The 19,934-nt window shown below is 37.4% G+C and overlaps 1 protein-coding gene across 7 annotated transcripts in view; it reads right to left on the reverse strand.

Annotated features, from left to right (window-relative positions):
- The window catches only part of Aopep (aminopeptidase O (putative)), a 336,146-nt gene that overhangs the window by 286,436 nt on the left and 29,776 nt on the right, over nt 1-19,934 (reverse strand). For 3 of the 7 annotated variants that reach the window (XM_090329500.1, XM_090329503.1, XM_090329498.1), the window contains 2 exons: nt 18,028-18,972; nt 6,282-6,448 (listed from right to left, as the gene is read on the reverse strand). In XM_090329500.1, coding sequence (XP_090185626.1) covers nt 6,282-6,448; nt 18,028-18,827 — 967 coding nt within the window. In that variant the 5' untranslated portion in view covers nt 18,828-18,972. The other 4 variants (XM_090329499.1, XM_090329501.1, XM_090329502.1 and 1 more) reach the window with 4 other exon arrangements.

The following is a 19,934-nucleotide window of genomic DNA, read 5'->3' on the forward strand; positions in this document are numbered from 1 at the left end:
TTGGGATCTTCTTTACAAATACTCACTTATGCTGTGATGTAGCATGAAAGTGGCCCTAGACATGGCCACGATTCAATAAAACTTTATTTAACAAAACAGTGGCTATCACTTACTGGCCCTTGAAAACATCCAGACATAAGTAAGCACCACCAAGTGACTTCATAAGTTCACATCTGCAGCAGTTGTGTCCACAAATGCACAGTAGGACTGCTATAATCATTAAGAAATAATGAGAAAAGAACATAGGAGATGGTTTTACCTAAGTAAAAGCCAAACAACATCACAACTTATGTCATATAAGCAAAAGTTTCATAGCAGACAGAACAAAAGTAGTGAGGAACTGGATTATTATTAGCCTAGGGTAGGACAAGTATTCGATCACACACACAAATACATGAAGCCATCAAAAACATATTTGTTTTATGAGAGGCAATTTTACCTCAGCAAAATACTAGTCTTTATATCAAATTTAAGTTGTTGATTTGAAGTTTATTGATTTAGTAGCTTGATCTATGTTTAATTTATGATTTTATTTTGGCTGTATAGATCTACAAAGGCTAAAAGCAGACATGGGATATAACTAGTTTTAGGAGTACAGTTTCGAAAGTACTTTTATAATATCTACAATTGAATCAATCCTAGTGAATCTGAGGTTTCTCTCTAAAAAGCAACGTAACGCTCAAACTTCAGAAGCACTTCCAAACACAAAGCCTTACTTCTGAGCTGAAGGGCCAAACTAAAAAAGAGAATATATGCACGAGTGGGGAACAGAGGATGAGGACTGCCACGTAGCGTCCTGAGAAATGTAGTAAGCACAAAAAAGCTATGAGCAGAAAAAGCCCAGGTATCAGGGCCTACTTCTGATTGTAGTACGTCACCTATCTATTTAGGATGTCAGGGAGCTAAATAGAGAGGACAGAGGAAGATCCAATGTGACTCTAGCAGACTTCAACTAAATAACTGCCAACAAAGCTTGACTAAAGGAGCTGTATCAGCGAATCCCCCATCTATTGAACTGAGTAGAGGTTTAGCACATACATGGACAGTGAATGGAGCTTAAGGAAAGAGACCCTCTTTGTCCTATCAATTGGTACATATTAGGCAGGAAAATCATGGACACTGGGGAAAATAATGGAGAAAAAAAGTAAATGAGGTTGTCACTGTAAAGATTCAAAGAAAGAATGCTTATTTATTATTATTATTATTTACTAGGAAGTAAATTTCCTATGAAAACTAAAACCAGTTGAAGAAACTGGCATTGTCATTATGGTACAAAAAGATATAATTTCTATAAAAAAATAGTAAGAAGCTACAAGGAGATAGCAGACTGAATAATAAGTGCCATCAGATTGAGATTTTTAAAAAATGACAAAGATTTTCTGAAATGAAGGATTGAAATGTTAAATACCATAATTTAAATGTCTAATGGAATTAGTAAAGAACAAAAAAATCACTACAATCAGTGGTATACAGAATAATTAGGCCACAGGATGTAGCTTACAGGTTGAGTGCCTAGCACACAAGGCCATAGGTTTGATCCTCAGCAGTATAAAAACAAACATCTCCTCCATCCCCAACCCAGAGACACAATTGAGAGTCAACAAACTACACAGAGTGGAAGTATTTATTTGTAATATATGTATCTAGACTATTATATAAAGCATTCTTATATTCTTGGGGGAAATTCATTGGCTCCCAAAAGGGCCCACATCAGAAACAGTCAAGTGATTCAAAAGAGATGCTGCTCAAAGGAAAATATAAGCATGTCCAATAAGTACATGAAAAGGTATTTCACATCATTAGTTATCAGAAAAATGCAAATTAAAACCAAAAGAAGAAAATATTTCACACTTAGCTGGAGGACTCAAAGTCAAAGGACTGATACTACTAAGTGCTTGCAAACATGAGCAACAATGGATGTCTACATTATTTGTAGGAATATAAATTGATGTAACCACTCTAGATATGATTTGGCAGATACCACACCACAAGTTTAAGTTTAGAAATTTAAACATATATTTATCATATGATCTTGTAATTTTACTCTTAGGTATTTACCCAAGGTAAATGAAAACCAGATCTACAAAAAGTCAAATACATAAATGACTGTGGCATATTTTTCAAAATGGCCAAAACAATCCAAATGCCTATAAATACATAGGTAGAAAAACTGGTTTTGGGGTCTGGGAGTTTAGCTTAGTAGTAGAGTGCTTGCTTAGCATGCATGAAAACCCAGGTTCGATTCCTCAGTACCACATACATAGAAAAAGCTGAAAATGGTGCTATGGCTCAAGTGGTAGAGCTCTAGCTTTGAGAAAGCCCAAGGACAGCACTCAGGCCCTGAGTTCAAGCCCTGGGACTGGCAAAAAAAAAAAAAAAGAACAACAACAACAAAAAAATACTTGTGCTTTTACTCATACAATGAACCACTAGTCTCCAACTTTTTAAAGAAGAATATGATACAGACACCTGAAGTTATATGAATAAATACCACAAACATCATGCCAGGTAAAAGAAAGTTGACAAGTTTTAGAGGAAGTAAAACTAATCTAGGGGCTGAAATTATATCAGTGGTGACTAGAAAGAAATTAAGCAATACAGAAAGATATGGAAATGTTAGAAAGATGTAGAAATGGAATATCTCTTCATGGAGTGGTAATTAATTATATAGATTATATACCTTTCAAATGTCATTTTACATGTACACCTTAACTATATATAAATTATACTGCAGCAGATTTATTCTAAAGTTTTTAATGACATAATTTTTAAAAATATGAACAGATGTGAAGTTATTTCTTTCCTCTTTTTCCCCCTTATAGTTTATCTCATGTTGTTACTGTATCTGACTTTGTTACTGGTATATTGCATATAAGTTTGTTTATTTGAAATAGGGAAAGGAAGGGGAAAAACAAGATGATTGGGAGGGGGTCAGAGGGGAAGTAGGAGAAAAACATGAGAAGGGGTATCAATATTCAAGAAGTAATGTGCCCACTACCTGATGAATATAACAGTAACCTCTCTATATGTTACCCCAACAATGAAATACAAATTTTTTTAAAAGCATGATTGGGCGGGGGAAATGGGGACAAAAACATGAGAAGGAGTATCAATGTGTGAGAAGTAATGCACCCACTATCTGAGGAAGGCAACTGTAATCCCTCTATACATTATCCTAACACCCTCCCAAAAAAAGCAGGAACAGACATATCAAAAGCAGACTACTTGAAAATAATTTTTTAAACCCTCATATCAGATTTCTCTTCAGAGAAACTAAATTAGCAATCATAGTGATAACATTTATAGTTATTAAAGGGGGGAAAAAAGTGACTTAAAGCCGAAGCCAGACGTGGTGGCTCATGCCTAGAATCCTAGCTAGAATCCTAGGCTGAGATCTGAGGATAGCGGTTCAAAGCCAGCCTGAGCACTATAGTCAATGAGACTCTTATCTCCAATTAACCACTAGAAAACAGGATGTAGGACTGTGGCTCAATGGATAGGGCGGTTGCCTTGAGTTGAAGAGCTCAGGGACAAAGCCCAGGCCCAGAGTTCAAGCCCCTTGGCGCACCAAAAAAAAAAAAAAATTCTTCATAAGTGAGTATCTAAATAGAAGGGCCTCAGAAAATATATCTTAAATCCACTCATATAGGAAAAAAAAACTTTTCTCGGCTAAGAATTTTTAACATATAAAAACTCAAGAATGGGACCGGGAGTTTGGCCTACTGGTAGAGTGCTTGCCTAGCATGCACGAAGACCCAGGTTCGATTCCTCAGTCCCACATACATGGAAAAAAGCCAGAAGTGTTGCTGTGGCTCAAGTGGTATAGCTCTGACTTTGAGAAAGCCCAAGGACAATGCTCATGCCCTGAGCTGAAGCCCAGGACTGGCAAAAAAAAAAAAAAAAAAAACAAAAAACTCAAGGTCTAAATGCTTATTACAAATGGGATAAAATGTAAAAGAATAATAGTAATTCCTAGAAGATATAATACAATAGCAATATACAGAGACAATGAGCTCAAATTCAGATTTAATTTTATTTACTTAATATGAGTGAGGTCCAGAGCTAATTAAATTGTGAAATGTCCATTTATGAAATACATTTATCTTTCAAATATTAAGGAAGTTGCTTATGTTCTTATGTGAAATACCCATAAAATAAATTTGTTATAAAGAGGAAAGCTCAATATAAAAATATGTATAAATTTATGCAACAAAACAGGCAAACATTATACAAATGAAAATGGTAACCTTGGTTGCCTTAGGCAGAGGATTGTTGGTAGCTTGGAAATCGGAATAACAAGGAAACTATATTATAAATGAGCGCTTTAAATATCCTATTTTTAAAGATAAACATTTTACACATACTGTTTACTTGCTTTTCTGTGCAGTTAATGTACCTACTACCTGACTGTAATCCCTCTATACATTATCCCAACAATTAAAAAAAAGAATGAAGTAAATATTCCTTGAAGACTTTTATTCTTATGCAAATATAACTTAACATAAAGACAATGTCACAAATCACAAGATATACAATAAACAATAAATTATCTTAAAGTAGTTGGTTCTCTATTTGGGGGGAAAAGATAGTATTTAGTTCCTACAAAAAGTAAAGAGTTAAATTATGAAATATAAGCTTTAAGTATTAAATATCTAACTATAAAGTATTAGAAAAATAAGTACATTTTCTGATAAATTTTAATCTTCTAAAAATTTAAATCTTCTGCCAGCGTGGTGGCTCACAACTGTAATCCTAGCTACTCAGGAGGCTAAGATCTGAGGATCACAGCTCAAAGCCAGCCTGGGCACTAAAGTCCATGATATTCTTATCTCCAATTAATCATTAGAAAACAGGAAGTAGAGCAGAGGCTCAAAAGGTAAGATGGTGGTAGCCTTAAGCTGAAGAGCTCAGGGACAATGTCCAGGCCCAGAGGTCAAGCCCCATGACCCACCCAAAAAAAATTTTTTTTAAATCTTCAATTGATCAGAAAAGGCACAGTAACTCAGAAAAAAACTTTTGAACATGGTAAGAGGTTAACATCTTTATTTTTTTTAAGAGCCAACTAAGACAAACTTTTGAAAACCTGTGTCCTCAGCATAAAAACTGGCAAAGGCAATGAACAGATGAATGGTAAAATGGCTAAGAAACATATGGAACACACTGATAACCAAAGTAATACAAAATAAGGATTCTTTCCTGATAAGGAGAATTCCAAGAAATAAATACCATTGTGATTACAGATAGATATGTAACTCAGTGCAATCTTTCTGGAAAATAAGATAGACTATGTAAAAATTGCTGAACTCAGATTCAGTAGAAAGTATCTCCTCAGAAACTTAACACAACTTACTAGTTAACACAACTTTATAACTGATTATTTGCAAATAATCCAAATATTTGGCAAATGTTAATAAATTGATATATTCATACAACAAAATAAAGTTTATTTTTAAGTAGTTAATAACATAAAATATGTTCAACATACCCCATGGAGTGGAGAAAAAACCCAGAATAAACACTGTTACATGCTATAAGAATAATTTTGAATAATTCCTAACGTAAGAGGAAAATGCAACAAAATGTGAGCATTATTTCTACTTTTCCATATATTTTAAAGTTTCTATAACACATATGTGAGAATAACTGTATTTTTAAAGGAGAAATACTTCAACTGTCATCAATATGCTTAAGATCTCAATCAAAAGTGCTAAGTACTTAGCAAGTATATAATCCACAGATAAAATCTGGATCATAATTAGTACTTGCCTTCTAGCTTCTTAATATACTTTTGGTTCAGAACTTCATGTAGGAAAATAGGGTACAGAACAGATTCATTACCAGTATTACTGGTAAGACAACTTGAAATTATTTTCAAGTCCTTGTGGGTTGGCCAACTTGAGTACTATCTTTCAATATAGTGAACAACCAAGTACAGACTCCATGACCAAACCACGGTAAGTCAACCATAATGGTATTTCCATGACACACTTCCCTGACCAGAAAGTCTTTGACCAAGACCACCCACTTATGGCCCACAAACCATCAGGTAAAAGTTAACTGCTAAAATAATCTATGAATTGATAACTAAATCTCAGGCCCAGATTCCCAAATGCCCTTCCTCATCCCCTGCTTGTTTTCTCTGGCATGATGTTTTATAGTATGTTCATTTCCAACCCAACTAATAAAACAGCTCTTTAAAGTTTAGAAAAACACTGCTTATAGGGTTCCTGGGTCCAGCATGTGTGCAATACATAAATAAGCAAAGAACACATGTACAGTACCTTCCTGAAGCTGCGTCGGTTTGGCAAAATTTTCTCCACTCATTAAAACAACAAAAGATGCAGCTGCTCGAATTGTAGCCTGCCATGTTGACATGGCAACGGGTGGCTCCTGGCATGGAAAAAGGGCCCTGTTGTTTATGGGAGATCCCATAGTATAAACACATGGCCTGCAGGGGAAAAAAAAAAGACAAAGACACAAAGGAGAATCTTTAAAATGAGTTGTCACTTTTCTCACCACCATAGTAGGGAAGGTTAAGTTGAACTTTCAAAGTGAAAACATTTATTCAACCAAGACTGGCAAGGGGCTAGCCATGTGAATAGCCCAGTGGTTATTTCTCCCAAATGAATTAGTTAAATATGTAAAGAGGTGGGTTTTTTAAAAGAGAAAAAAAATTTAAAGTTTCAAATACTTGTCTGCCAAGTTATAATTTATATTACCCTTGCCCCCTCCCCTTAGGCCCTAAAGCTTTCAAAAGAAAAAAAAAAGTTTTGAGACATTCTTACAAACTTTTTGGAAAGTATTCTGGAAAAGAAAATATGTTTGGAGATCATGGCGATATTAATGTTTGGAAAAACAAGCTGGTGGTCTCAAATCCAGTGCTGGCGGTCAGATACCCCCATTCTTGGAAACCACCTTCTAAAATGGAACCCTTGTGGTAATCCTTGTGTGGAGGCCAAGAACAAGGGTTGGCATACACACAGAATGGCAGGCCACAACAACCAGGCTTGTGACAGGGAGTCCAAGTATATTACAATTACCAAAGCAAGCATATGAAACCAACTGCACAGCATTAGGTCTCATTCTGCCACAACTTATTTAGACAGATGGATAGAGGGACGGACAGACAGACAGACAGGCAGGCAGGCAGGCAGGCAGGCAGATTCTCTTCTCAACCAAGACAATCTTTCTATCGTCATGTTGAAACATGAAAAAGACCCACTAAATCAAAGAAATACATTCCTTTGGAACCACACGGTAAAAAAAAAAACAAACAAACAACAAAAAAAAAAACAGGCTGATTCCTCAGGGAAACATTTTAAGAAAATATTTCTATTTTTTATTTCAGAGTTAATAAACAAATATGTCATTTTAATCAGCTAAGTAGAGATGAGTACTACTTATGAATAAACTGCTTTACTTCTCTTTTTTTCTTTTTGTGCCAGTACAAGGACTTGAACACAGAGCCTGGGACTCTTCCTTAGCTTTTAACTACCACCTGAGTTAGTATCTCTACTTTCAGCTTTTTTAAGGTTAATTGTAGATAAAAGTCTCACAGACTTTTTTCCCTGGGTTGGCATATAATCTTGATCTTCAGATTCTCCTGAGTCAGTAGGATTACAAGCATGAGCCACCAGAGTTCAGCTGCTTTCCTTTTTTCATTAACATTATGCCTGCACAGTCAACTTGTTCCCATATTGTGCAAGAACACAGAATGCTAGCTAGCCCCACTCTACCAGTCAGAATCCAGTAAGGAAAAGAAAAAACACTGGGCTTAATAAAGAGGTAATTTATATAAGAACTATACAAATGATAGAAGAGCTGAGAAATAAATCTATCTCTCTCTCTCTCTCTCTCTCTATTTTTTGCCAGTCCTGGGCTTGAGCTCAGGGCCTGAGCACTGTCCTTGGACTTTCTCAAGGCTAGAGCTCTACCACTTGAGCCTCAGCACCACTTCCAGCTTTTTTTTTCTATGTATGTGGTACAGAGGAATCGAATCCAGGTCTTCGTGCATGCTAGGAAAGCACTCTATCACTAGGCCAAACTCCCAGCCCCTTCTATCTCATCTATTTTTTATTTTATTTTTTGCCAGTCCTAGGGCTTGATCTCAGGACCTATGCACTGTCTTTGTGCTTTCTCAAGGCTAATACTCTACCACTTGAGCTACAGCACCACTTTCAATTTTTATGTGATTCTGAGGAATTGAACCCAGGGCTTCATGTATGCTAGACCAGCACTCTTACTAGGCCACACTCCTGGCAAAAAATCAATATATAGGAGGTAATTATACAAATGATAGGAAAGCTGATAGTGAGGCAAGCCAGAGATAAGTCACAGCTACAATTTAACTTGATGCCTAAGATTGAAGGAGCTAGTGTTACTGAGTCAGAGAGGCAGGGAAGGTCTGGCAGAAGCCAACACCACAAGGGTACAGTATCTAGTAGGAGCAGGAATCACAGTGGAGACTGCTGTCCTCAAACTTCCAAAGGAAGTAGACAAAGTTTCTCGCCAGCTCCTGCTTTCAACTTTTCCTCCAGTACTCCTCTTCAGCCCAACCTAGCTAGAAGCCAACAGAAGAGAGCCTGAGAAATAAAAATCCCTTGAAGATCCAGAGACCACAGCAAGCACAGAAAGTAGATCTTAAGATAAACATAGTTGCAGTACATTGACCCTACAAACATATATATCATAATATCTCACGGGTTTGATAAGAGAAAGAAAAATTAAAAAGTCAGGATACATTAGCCCTAGCAGGCCTGCCAACTTATTTGATGACTTTGAGAGAAACCTATTTAGCTTTCTGTGTCACAATAAAATGGGGGAAGGAAGGAGGTAACAATTATTATCTATTCTAGTCATAGGTCTATGGCTCTGTATCTCAAGTTAATAGATGCATAAATAAAGAGAAAAACTGCATACAAGGCCCATACTTCCAACCAATCAATTTCAAGTTCCCCATGAATCCTTGGCTAACTGACTTAACCTGGGTTCACTGTCTAAGAAACAAACTATCAAGGCTCAGCCATGGTTGCAGGGATGGTGGTAAAGCAAGGGATCCTACAACAGCTCAAATTGCTCTCAGAAAATTTCTACCTAGTAGATGTTTCATTATTTTAAAAAAAGCCCATCTTGAAGGAGAGTCCCAAGAAGGAAAAGAGCAGGTATTCCTACTGGCCAAATGGCAAGATGACTTTTGTTTTCCCTGAACAATGGCAGATGCTGAGGAAAGATGTTTCCTTTCTCATAGAAAAAGAAAATATCTCCAAGTTTTCTTGTTCAAGAGCTCCAGGAAGCCATTTCCAATCTAATACACTTGAGAAGTTTAATCTGCTTATGATATTACAGGGAAGCGTAAGGCCCTAGAGTTCTAAGACGTCTGCTTCATGTACAAGGGCTGATTGCAACCTGCATTTTAGTGCTTAGGATGCTTCTGATAATGTCTGTGAATGTAGCACCTCATCTGCCTCAGGTGGCACTGGTGTGATGAGGTTTCCCTCCCTTACACAGTCAAATGACAAGCCTGCCAAAATGTTGTTCTTTTGCTCCCTCCAAGGCAGGCTTGGAGCTATGTCAGTATATCATTATGTACTCCATTGTGGCCTTAGGTATAGGGTCCCCAAGGCTTCCTCCCTCAGCCTCCATGGTTCTTCCCTGCATAACTCATTAGCTCATACTCAAGAGACCCTACGAGACAGAATTAGAAGGATTTCATAAGTGATTTTCTGGAGAATAGGAAAAAGAAAAAGATGACTTCTTGCCAGGTATTAATGGCTCACACCTATACTCTTCCTCCTAGAGATCAGAGGATTGGGGTAAAAGCCAGATCAGGTAGGGAATCTGTGACATTCTTATCTCCAATTGACCACCAAAAAGCTAGAAGTGGAGCTGTGACTCAAGTGATTTAATGCTAGCCTTGAGCAGAAAAACTAAGGGATAGCAGTTGGGCCCTGAGTTCAAGCTCCAGTACTGGCATTAAAAAACAACAAAAAAAAGGCTTCTTTGACGTAGCTAGTTCAAAGCTGGTCCCCTAGTGACCTCCTGCTGCTCACATCATTATAATTATATAGTCCATTCTATGCTGTGTTGGGTTGATCTCTGTGTCCAAGGGGATATGGAAGACATGGTGGGTGTCACTTCTGAGATGAGAGTGCAAAGAAGTTTAGTGACTTTCTACTTTCCTCACTCTGCTTCTGAGCTTTTGCTCCGGGGCATCGTGACACACAGGCAGCCTAGGGGGAGGCCTAGTAGTGAGGAATGGAGACTGTGATAACAGAGAGTGAGAAGCTGAGCCTGCCACAACTGCACAAGTAAATGGGGAAGAGGATTTTCTACCTCCAGTCAAGCCTTGAGATGCTTGCTGGACCAGTAGATTGACTACACTTGAGAAGATTCTGAGGACAGAGCTCCCAGCCAAGCTGCTCCAAAATTCCTGCTCTCAGAAACCATGTGAGACAATAATTATTGGCTATTTTTTTCTTTCAACTTTCTTTCATTTAGTAACTTGCTATGTAGGATGATATAAAAAAAAATCGCTGAAGTTTCTGGGACACAAGAACAGAAACCCAGGATGAGACAAACGAGAAGGCAAAGGGTACCATCTGTCTATAAAGGGCTCACTTATACATCATCCAGCAGAGGTCAACTTTGTGGACACTGAGACTGTATTTTCTATTCCAAGTATAATACCCAACAATGGGGCATATCAAAATCAAACTCAGAAAATTAGAAATTATGGTTTTATGAAGTAGTAAACAGTGGCATTCTATATAGATCCAAATCAGGATTCCAACAATCCAGAGGAGAAATTCATAATTGATTGAATTAAAAAATATAGTGGGGGCAAGGAGTGTGGCCTAGTGGTAGAGTGCTTGCCTAACAAGAACGAAATCTTGGGTTTGATTCCTCAGTACCACATACACAGAAAAAGCTGTAACTGGCATTGTGGTTCAATGGCAGAGCACTAGTCTTGAGCAAAAAAATATCCAAGAACAGTGCCCAGGCCCCAAGTTCAAGCCCCAGGATTGGCAAAAAAAAAAAAAAAAAAAATTGTCCCCATCTTTTCTTTCCCAATTCTGTATTATGTCCCTTCACTGTTCCTAGATACTTTGTCCTGATTCTTTCTGTCATCTTCTGGAAGGCTCTTTCTGCCATTTCTATGTATGAACTCTTTTACTAAAGAGGTTAGTTACTAGACCAGGTCTTCAGGAAGCGCTTGTGTTCAAGGGCCCCAGTAGTGTCCTTACAAATCTCTATTCTTACCTTTCTCTTTACATGGCTGAACCATCGATGCTATTAAGACAGTAAAATGTGTCTTCTTTTTGGTTTTCTACTTGGTATGTAGAGCTGTAACTGAAAGTGTAAATGGATCAAGCTATCGATCTGGAAAGCCACACCTATACATATACCAAATCTAATATGATTCATTCCGTTTTTGGAATGTTCTCACACTATTTTCATAGAAGATTTTAGGCACATCTTTTTGAAAGTAGCTTTATTTTTTTTTCTCCTAACCCTCACCTCCTTTTCTGGCAGTATTGGGGTTGAACTCAGGACCCCACACTTACCAGGTAGATGCTCTTCTACTTGAGATAGGCCCCTAACTTCTATCTTTTCCTCTTTCTTAGCTGAGAAGCACTACAACCTACTAATCTACTCAAGTGCCAGACTTGGATTCTCAATAGCCCATGACCTTTCACTTTCACAACCTGGTATTTTTATGTATGTCTCACATACTCAGAAAAGTTTATAAGGGTAAGTAACTCTATTTTAACAGGAATAAACATATTATCCTCCAGATAAATCCTCCAGATAAATTTGGGGCATCTTCCAGAACATGGAGGCTGGGCAAATACAGGGTCATGTAATCACATTCCCTATGTAGTGATTTAAGAGTAAAGAAAGCTCTAATCATGAGCGCATGCAAATGAGAACTATCGTATATGGAAGGCTGGTTCCTTGTTCCCTGACCCCTCACTCAGAAGGGAGGAAAATCAATATGAATTTATAATCAGGCTTGGTGTAATCACTGAACTCAATGCTGCTGTGTGTTTATTTGACATGTATAACCTTGCCCCTTGGCTATGCTGCTAGGATGCCTATGGGATAGATGTACAGGAGCCATCCTGAAATTTTCTAATATCTATAACTCCATTATTTCAAGCCTGAATAATTTTTCTCTGGCATGCAAAGGAAACTGTCCTGTCACTAGGGCCCATGCTCACAGGCCCTGGAAGATGGACCTGCCTGGGAGACCTCTTAGGGAAGTCCAGGTTAACCACATATTGATGCAATGAAAGGTCAATGAAAATCAGAAAGAAGAGCAAAACAGAAGACAGAGGTTGATATGTAGGACAATGGCTTGCTGCCATAAAAGAATGTCTAAGGGACAAGACACACTAATACAGTCTTCCAAGGTAAGGAGCTGATTGGCTTATCACCTGTGTGTGTACATGTGTGCAAACACATGTGTGCACACCTCAAATTGTATTACCATATATTAATTGTTCAACAAGATCACATTATATTTCCTTAAGAGCATATAATGTGTTTTGATCATATTCAACCTTTCCAAGTCCTTCCAATTCCCTCTCCCTTTCTTTTACAATATTAATGGGTTTTTATTACTCTATCTCCATACTGGCATACAATATACTTGATCATACCTCCTCCAATATACTCTGTCCTTCACCTTTCCCTTTCATATTAACCTTACTTTTTTTGTCCAGACTCTAAATATGAAAGAAACCATGTGAAATTTGTCTAAGTCTGGCTTATTTTGCTTACATTTCATCAATTTTCCTGAAAATGACATTTCATTCTTATTTATTGCTGAATAATACTCTGTATGTATATATACCATATTTTCTATAGCCATTTAGAGTTGTTGTGTACTTAGGCTGATTCTGTATCTTGACTATTAACAATAGTCAAGAAATACATTTTTTTTCTTTCTTTTTTTTGGGGGGAGGGGTCGTGGGGCTTGAACTCTGAGCCTGGTCACTGTCCCTGAGCTCTCCAGCTGAGAGCTACTGCCCTACCCCTGGAGCCACAGTGCCACTTCCCATTTTCAAGTGGTTAATTGGAGATAAGAGTGCCTGGGGTTGGCTTTGAACTGTGATCCTCAGATCTCAGGCTCCAGAGTAGCTAAGATTACAGGCATGAGCCACCACATCCAGTTACACTGACATATTTCTAAGGATGCATATCTAGGAGTATATGGGAGAAACCTCCATACTGACTTGCACAGTGGCTGAACTAATTTACATTCCCACCAACAATATTTAAGGGTCCCACCCTGCCCATCTTTGTATTTGTTGCTACTTGCTTTTTGTAATTGTTTTTGGTTTTGAGCATTTTGGGGTCTGAATTTAGGGGTTTGTGCTTACTAGGCAGGCATTGTACTACTTGATCTACACCTTCCTTGAGCTTCTCCTTTCCATTGGTTATTTTGTGGGTAAGGTTTTGCTTTTGTGGAAGGGTCACACTGAGCTATAATTCTACTTTTGTTTCCTGTGTCACTGGGGAAAACAGGCACACACCATTGCACCACATATTTTTTTTCCCACTGAAGATGGGATAACAGGTGCTTACTACCAAACCCAGCCAATGAGATAAAGACTTGAGAATTGAATTGAATTGCCTCAAACTGATTCCTTCATCTCTGCCCCACAAGTAGCTGGGATTCTAGGTTTAAGCCATCATATTCTAGCTGTTGATGTTTTCTTAATAGTAGTGATTTGGACTAGGATGAAATTAAATTTTAATGTCAGTTTGACTTACATTTTCTTTATAGACAAAGATGTCAGACATTATTTGGCCATTTGTACTTCTTCAAGGAATGTGTGTTCATTTGCCTAATTATTAATTATTTGTTTCTTTGATGTCTGTTTGTTTTTAATGTTATATAGGTTGTTTTGTTGGGTTTTTTTTTTTTTGGTGGGTCATGGGGCTTGAACTCCTGGCCTGAGCATTGTCCCTGAGCTCTTCAGCTCAAGGCTACCACCCTACCCCTTGAGCCAAGCCCCATTTCTGATTTATATAGGTTTTCAATTTGATGTGATCCCATTAGTCAATTTTAACATTTCCTGAGCAAGAACTGGAGTCCTATTCAGAATGCTTTTTACTTTTGCATTATTTTGCCACTACTGCAGTAGTTTCCAAGTCTCAGGTCTCACACTGAGGCCTTTGATCTTTCAAGCTGATTTTTATACAGGGTGAAATATAGCATCTAGTTTCAGTCTTCTACATGTGGATATCCACTCATCTTAAGAAGCTACCCGCAAAGAAGAACTGGAAGAATATTGATTCAAACCATGTATTTTCTTTCTCCAGTTGACTACTGTATATTTGTCTTTCCAGAATCTGGGCAAAAAAGAGGGTTATTTTCCAGTTTTAAAAGGTTGTAAATTCCACTACATTCCATCAAGTTATTCTTTTCAAGCCTTTGATAGGTCCAAGTTCAGAAATGGTGAGCACACTACCAGAAGTGGGAAGGTGATGAGCCTGCAGAGGAATACCAGGTTTTCATTAAACCAGATTATAGTCTCTAACATCAGAGTGAGCAAACCTCTGCTTTATTATGCCAGTAAAACCAAGAGCTAGTATTACTAGGACAGTAACTCCACTGACTGTGATTCATATTCTCATTCTCTCTCTCTCTCTCTCTCTCTCTCTCTCTCTCTCTCTCTCTCTCTCTCTCTCTCTCTCTCCTTACTATCATTCCATTTCAGGCCTCCATTATGAAAACCATTGTTCATCAACAGATGAGACAGAAGTTCCAAACAGAAGGCTACTTGGAATGTATGGGAACACAAGTGCCTCTAAGTCAGAAAATCACTAAGATGAATTTTATCAAGGAGTTGTTTTCTTTGTATAAAACAAGCAAACTGGTAATAAAAACAAAGACAGAAGACAGGAATTTGGCCTAGTGATAGAGTGCTTGCCTAGCACGCACAAAGACTTGGGTTTGATTCCTCAGTATCACATACATAGAAAAAGCTAGTGGTGCTGTGGCTCAAGTGGTAGAGTTCTTGAGAAAGCCCAAGGACAGTGCTCATGCCCTGAGTTCAAGCTCCTGGAATGGCCAAAAAAAAAAAAAAGCAAAGATAGTATTTTTCTCCTGAAACTCCTTTGTAGCTACAAAGTAGTATATGCAGAAATCATGTTAAGACTCTTTCATGGAATCTACTTAATTTATACAAGGAAATAAAGCTCCAAGATATAAATCAACTGGTATAAAATTACTCAGCTATGTAGCAGCATAGGTGAAACTAGTAATCAAGTCTCTTGGCTCTGTATTTCTGGTTCTTCAACCTATTCCATCTTCATTGTACAGTCTGTTGAACAGTCTGATGTCTGGTTCTTCATTTTTTGTCTGGTTAGTCATTTTGTATTTCATCCTGGGATCAGCTAACCTCCTAAACGACTGTATACTTATAATCGAAAATATTTGTTTCATTTTTTTTCTTTTTTCTTTTTTTGTCAGTCATGGGGCTTGAACTCTGGGGCTGGGCATTGTTCCTGAGTTTTTTTTCTCTAACATTTCAGCCACAGCACCACTTCCAGCTTTTTCTGTGTATGTGGTACTGAGGAATTGAACCCAGGGCTTTGTGCATGCTAGGCAAGCACTCTACCACTAGTCAATGCTCCTGGCCATAACTTCACTTTTAAATTAGGAATTTATTGAAAGCTAGTATAATTCATTAATTTTTTTAATGTCCTTGAAAAGTTTGTATACAATAGATATCACATGATAATGATGAAAAGTTACTCTCTTACATGATTAAGCCATACACTTTCCTAGGAACTTTCTGTCACTTTAATTTTCCTACCATAAAGAGAGATAAAAAGTTTCCCACTCAGGCCATAAATTTACATTAGTATTCTTCCATTCAAGGGTAAATAAATAACAGCTATTTCAGTTGTCATAAGTGCAGAACTCTGTACCATATAGAAAATAGGCTCTCATTAAATTTTTCACACAATTGTGAAATTTTGTAATTTCACACAATGATATTCACAAAGTAGTATGAATCTGACTATTTTTCACTCACATTACATAAGGATGTAAACTTTAGTTAATGTTCTTAAAATATCCACACAGATACCTGGACATGCAAGTACACAGGTCAGTATGGAAGATTATCTTAATTATAATAAACTTGTTTCCTACCAGACAAGTGGGGAGGGAAGAAAGCATCTTTCTAGTATTCTTTTAAAATTAACATTTATTATTCACTTAATACTGTATCAATGACAGTGAAACACTAATACAAATTTCCAAAAGTAAAATATCAACTTCTTCTGTGATCAAGCATTTTATTGAACCATCTAAAAAAGATACATCAAGAATAAGTTCATAATATCAACCTCTGGAGGAGAAAATTGTGCCCAAGAACTTCTTTAGTTTCTTTATAGATACCAGCATTTATCTATACATCATTTCTACTCAATACTTTTACATGTAATTTAATTCAGAAATCTAATGCCTTTCTTTGTAGTAGGCACTTACAGGAGAGAAAATCAGGTTTGAACCATTAATATTGCTTCCAAAAACTGTCTCCTCCATTATTCTAGTTCAGAAATAAAATATCTAGAAGGATAAAACTACAATTTCCTAATTAAATATCCAGAGATACTATGTGGGTAAATCTTGCTGCAAATTTTATTTTTAATCATTTAAAACAGATACAATAAGAACGCCTGGTTCTTTTCCTCAGTCTTCAAATATTCAATAAATTATTCTAGAAATAAACTGTGAAGCTTTTGTATAGATGTGAATTTATACCAACCCTGCAACTTCCTAAAGACTGCCTCAATCCCTAGCAGAAAAAAGGAAAAGAACTCACTCTAAGAGGGCTGAAAACCAGGGCAGGAGAGAAGATTAGAGGCAAAGATTGGGATAATTAGAGCTCAGGGTCAAAGTTTTGCTTAACATAAACAACAAAAAGAACACTATTAACAGGTTTTAAAGGGATGGGTTAAGGAAGAGAGGAGACATAAGGAATTAAAGAAGTCCAGTGCTGCAAAAGCAGCCAACAGAGGTCAACATTTTCACCCAGGTGTTATAATTATCACAGTAGTGACTTGCAGCATATTAGCATAGACAAATAGGCTAAATAATTAAGAACTGGTAGTTTGATTTAGAAAGTCTCAAATTCTACAAAACTGGACAGCTTTCTGAGGAAGAACAATACAGAGGACAAGTGGCTCCCCTAGGAAACAATGTCTCAACTCCTCCACAGAGTAAAAATTGGGGCCTTCTCTAAGACCATATGCCAAGAATCACAGCCAAGAAAGCAGTGTACAGTCTCAGTAGACAATTATTTCATTCCTCAGAAACAGATCTCTTTGGATTTACTGTATATATATATGTGTGTGTGTGTGTGTGTAAAACACACACACACACACACACACATGGAAGTATATCAACTGGAAGACAAATACAATCACAAAGCAGAGCTGACCTTATTTGACCACACTTTGCCCTGTTTCATACCTACCCAACTTCACAACAATTTATTCTCTCAAAGGGGCCATGAAGGAAGTAGTGCTGTGGCTCAAAGTGGTATAGCACTAGCCTTGAGCCAAAGAGCTTAGAGACAGTGCCCAGGCCCAAAGTTCAAGCCCTATAACAAAAAGCAGGGGGGAAGGGGCACAGGCTATAAAGAAATTTAAAGAAAGTATTTGCTCAGAAACATATCACTCTCACTAATAAAACTGGAAATCACTAGCAGTGATCTCAACCAAGAACCAGGTTCTGGATTTCATCATTAAACTTGCTTTTCAATCTACTAACTCAAATACAGCAGCTTAATCAAGTAATCTTTTCATCCTGACTTACACTAGGTAATCCTATTAAAGGTAAAGCATGCCTGGGAATTTCTCTTCCTTTCTGAGGGCCTAAGGATTTGAGGTTCTCTGGATAATGCCACAGAATAAACAGGAGCATCTCCATAGACTGGGCCCCTTATCTGAAAGCATTCAAGTCTAAGACTAGTGGGGCTGTGGAGCACTCAGATAACCTACCTGCCACACTGGTCTGAGGTCCAAGTAACTGATCGCCCCTCGGGTTTGGTTTTGTACCATATCCTGATGGCATGAGGAAAGTCGGTAGCTGTCTGAGCTCCTGTCTTCCTGATCCGTAAACTCCAATTGTCAGTGTCAAAGAAGAGTTCACCACAGCTAGGAGCCTGGCTGCAGCGAGCAAAATAATCTAACTGCTCCCTCCAATGATCTGCAGGCAGAGCCACCAGCTCACGAACCATCTCATTCCTGAGTTCCTCAGAAATAACCGTGAGCTTGGGAGACCTTGTAAATTTTTCAATACCTGGCACAGCAGCAACATCCACCTCCTCGACCTTTAACACAGATAAATCACAGCAGTCCAACACTAGCAAAAATTCCTCTCTCCCATGAGTCTCTGTGTCACGGCAATATTTCGAGATAGAGATCCCAGAAACCTGTCCCTGGTTGTCATGGTTACCATCTTTATCAGAAATATCTCTATCACCTTTACCACAGATTGCAAAATTATTATATTCCATTTTAGATGAGGAGGACCTTGCATTTGTCACAGGAATATGGCAGGGTTCAGATGTCCTTAATGTGCAGGCTTCATTTGGCTCCATTTGACAGGTTTCCTTAGAGGAACTACTCCATTGCTTCAATCTGTTTCCATCCTCAAAGAAAAGCACTATAGTGCCCTCAATGACTTGACATTCAAAATCGACATCTAAATCTAGCACATAGTGTTTCACAAGTATGTGGTTGGTGTTGGCCATGAGAGGCAGATCATCTTGGGAAGGGTCCAGCTTTATATCCATCATGTGGCTCCTTGTTTAAGAATTTTGCTGAAATCGTAGATGGGGCTTCCTACTTGCTTTATTGCTTCAGAAATGGCTGCTTACAAAAAACCAAAACAAAACAAAACCTGATGATGTCACAAGTTTTGTTTCCATAACTTTCATTCCCCTGGTAAAGAAAAAAAATACAATTAGATAAAATTCCAAATACAATCCTAAATGCTCCTGCAACTGCAGCTACTGCTATAAGTTGACTACCATCCTTAATCATCCCCCAGTGTAGGAGATACCCATGGCTAAAAGGCACACTAATCTTTTTGACTGACATGAAAGAAAGCTGCACTATAGGATTCTAAAAATACTTCAATTACCAATAGAATGAAATAGACTTCCATAAAACCAGAAAATCATGCTCCTAACTAGAACAGTCCTTGTTTTGGAAGAGCGCAATTGTTATGCAAAATTGTAATCTAGCATCACTATGCCTCTTGTTTTAAAAGACATTAAATGTATCATTTCTAATTTTGTGCATCAAAAGATAAGTGATTGTTTCTCCACTGTGATTCTAAGTAACAAGTGTGAATGAGGGCTAAATGGCCCATACATTTTATTCTTTGAGAGTAATAATTTAATACATACAATGTAGCTCCAGGGATTAATGTACTTTTCACATTACCATTGCTCTCATATCAGCACTTCCAGTAAATTACGGGAAAAATGAGCCAATTTACCAAGAGTGCATTCTAAGTATTCCTTTGAGATTGTTCATGGAGATTTTTCAAATTTATAGTTAAATACTCAAGGTATATCATTACATCTTAATAGCTGAAAATCCATTAACATTCTGGATAATAGCTTTCTTGTGGCAAACAAAAGGTCTTCTCATTTGGAAAAAAAAGTATGCAAATACCTATAAAAGGAAGGAAAGAGATTAAAATTTAGAAACAGATGTTGTAATAAAATGTACAAGTTCTTCATAAAAGTTCTGAATCAAATGTATTCTTATTACATAATAGCACTACAGCTTAAAGAAAAAGTATTTGAAATTAGTTCAGGTCCTGATAAAAAAAAAAGTCTATCTTGTTCCTCTTTTTTTCTTTTAGCTAAAATGAAAAAGATATGGCAAGAGAA

The sequence above is a fragment of the Megascapheus bottae genome, chromosome 3 (genome assembly GCF_031878675.1).
Source record: "Megascapheus bottae isolate mThoBot1 chromosome 3, mThoBot2.hap1, whole genome shotgun sequence".
Classification (NCBI taxonomy): domain Eukaryota; kingdom Metazoa; phylum Chordata; class Mammalia; order Rodentia; family Geomyidae; genus Megascapheus; species Megascapheus bottae.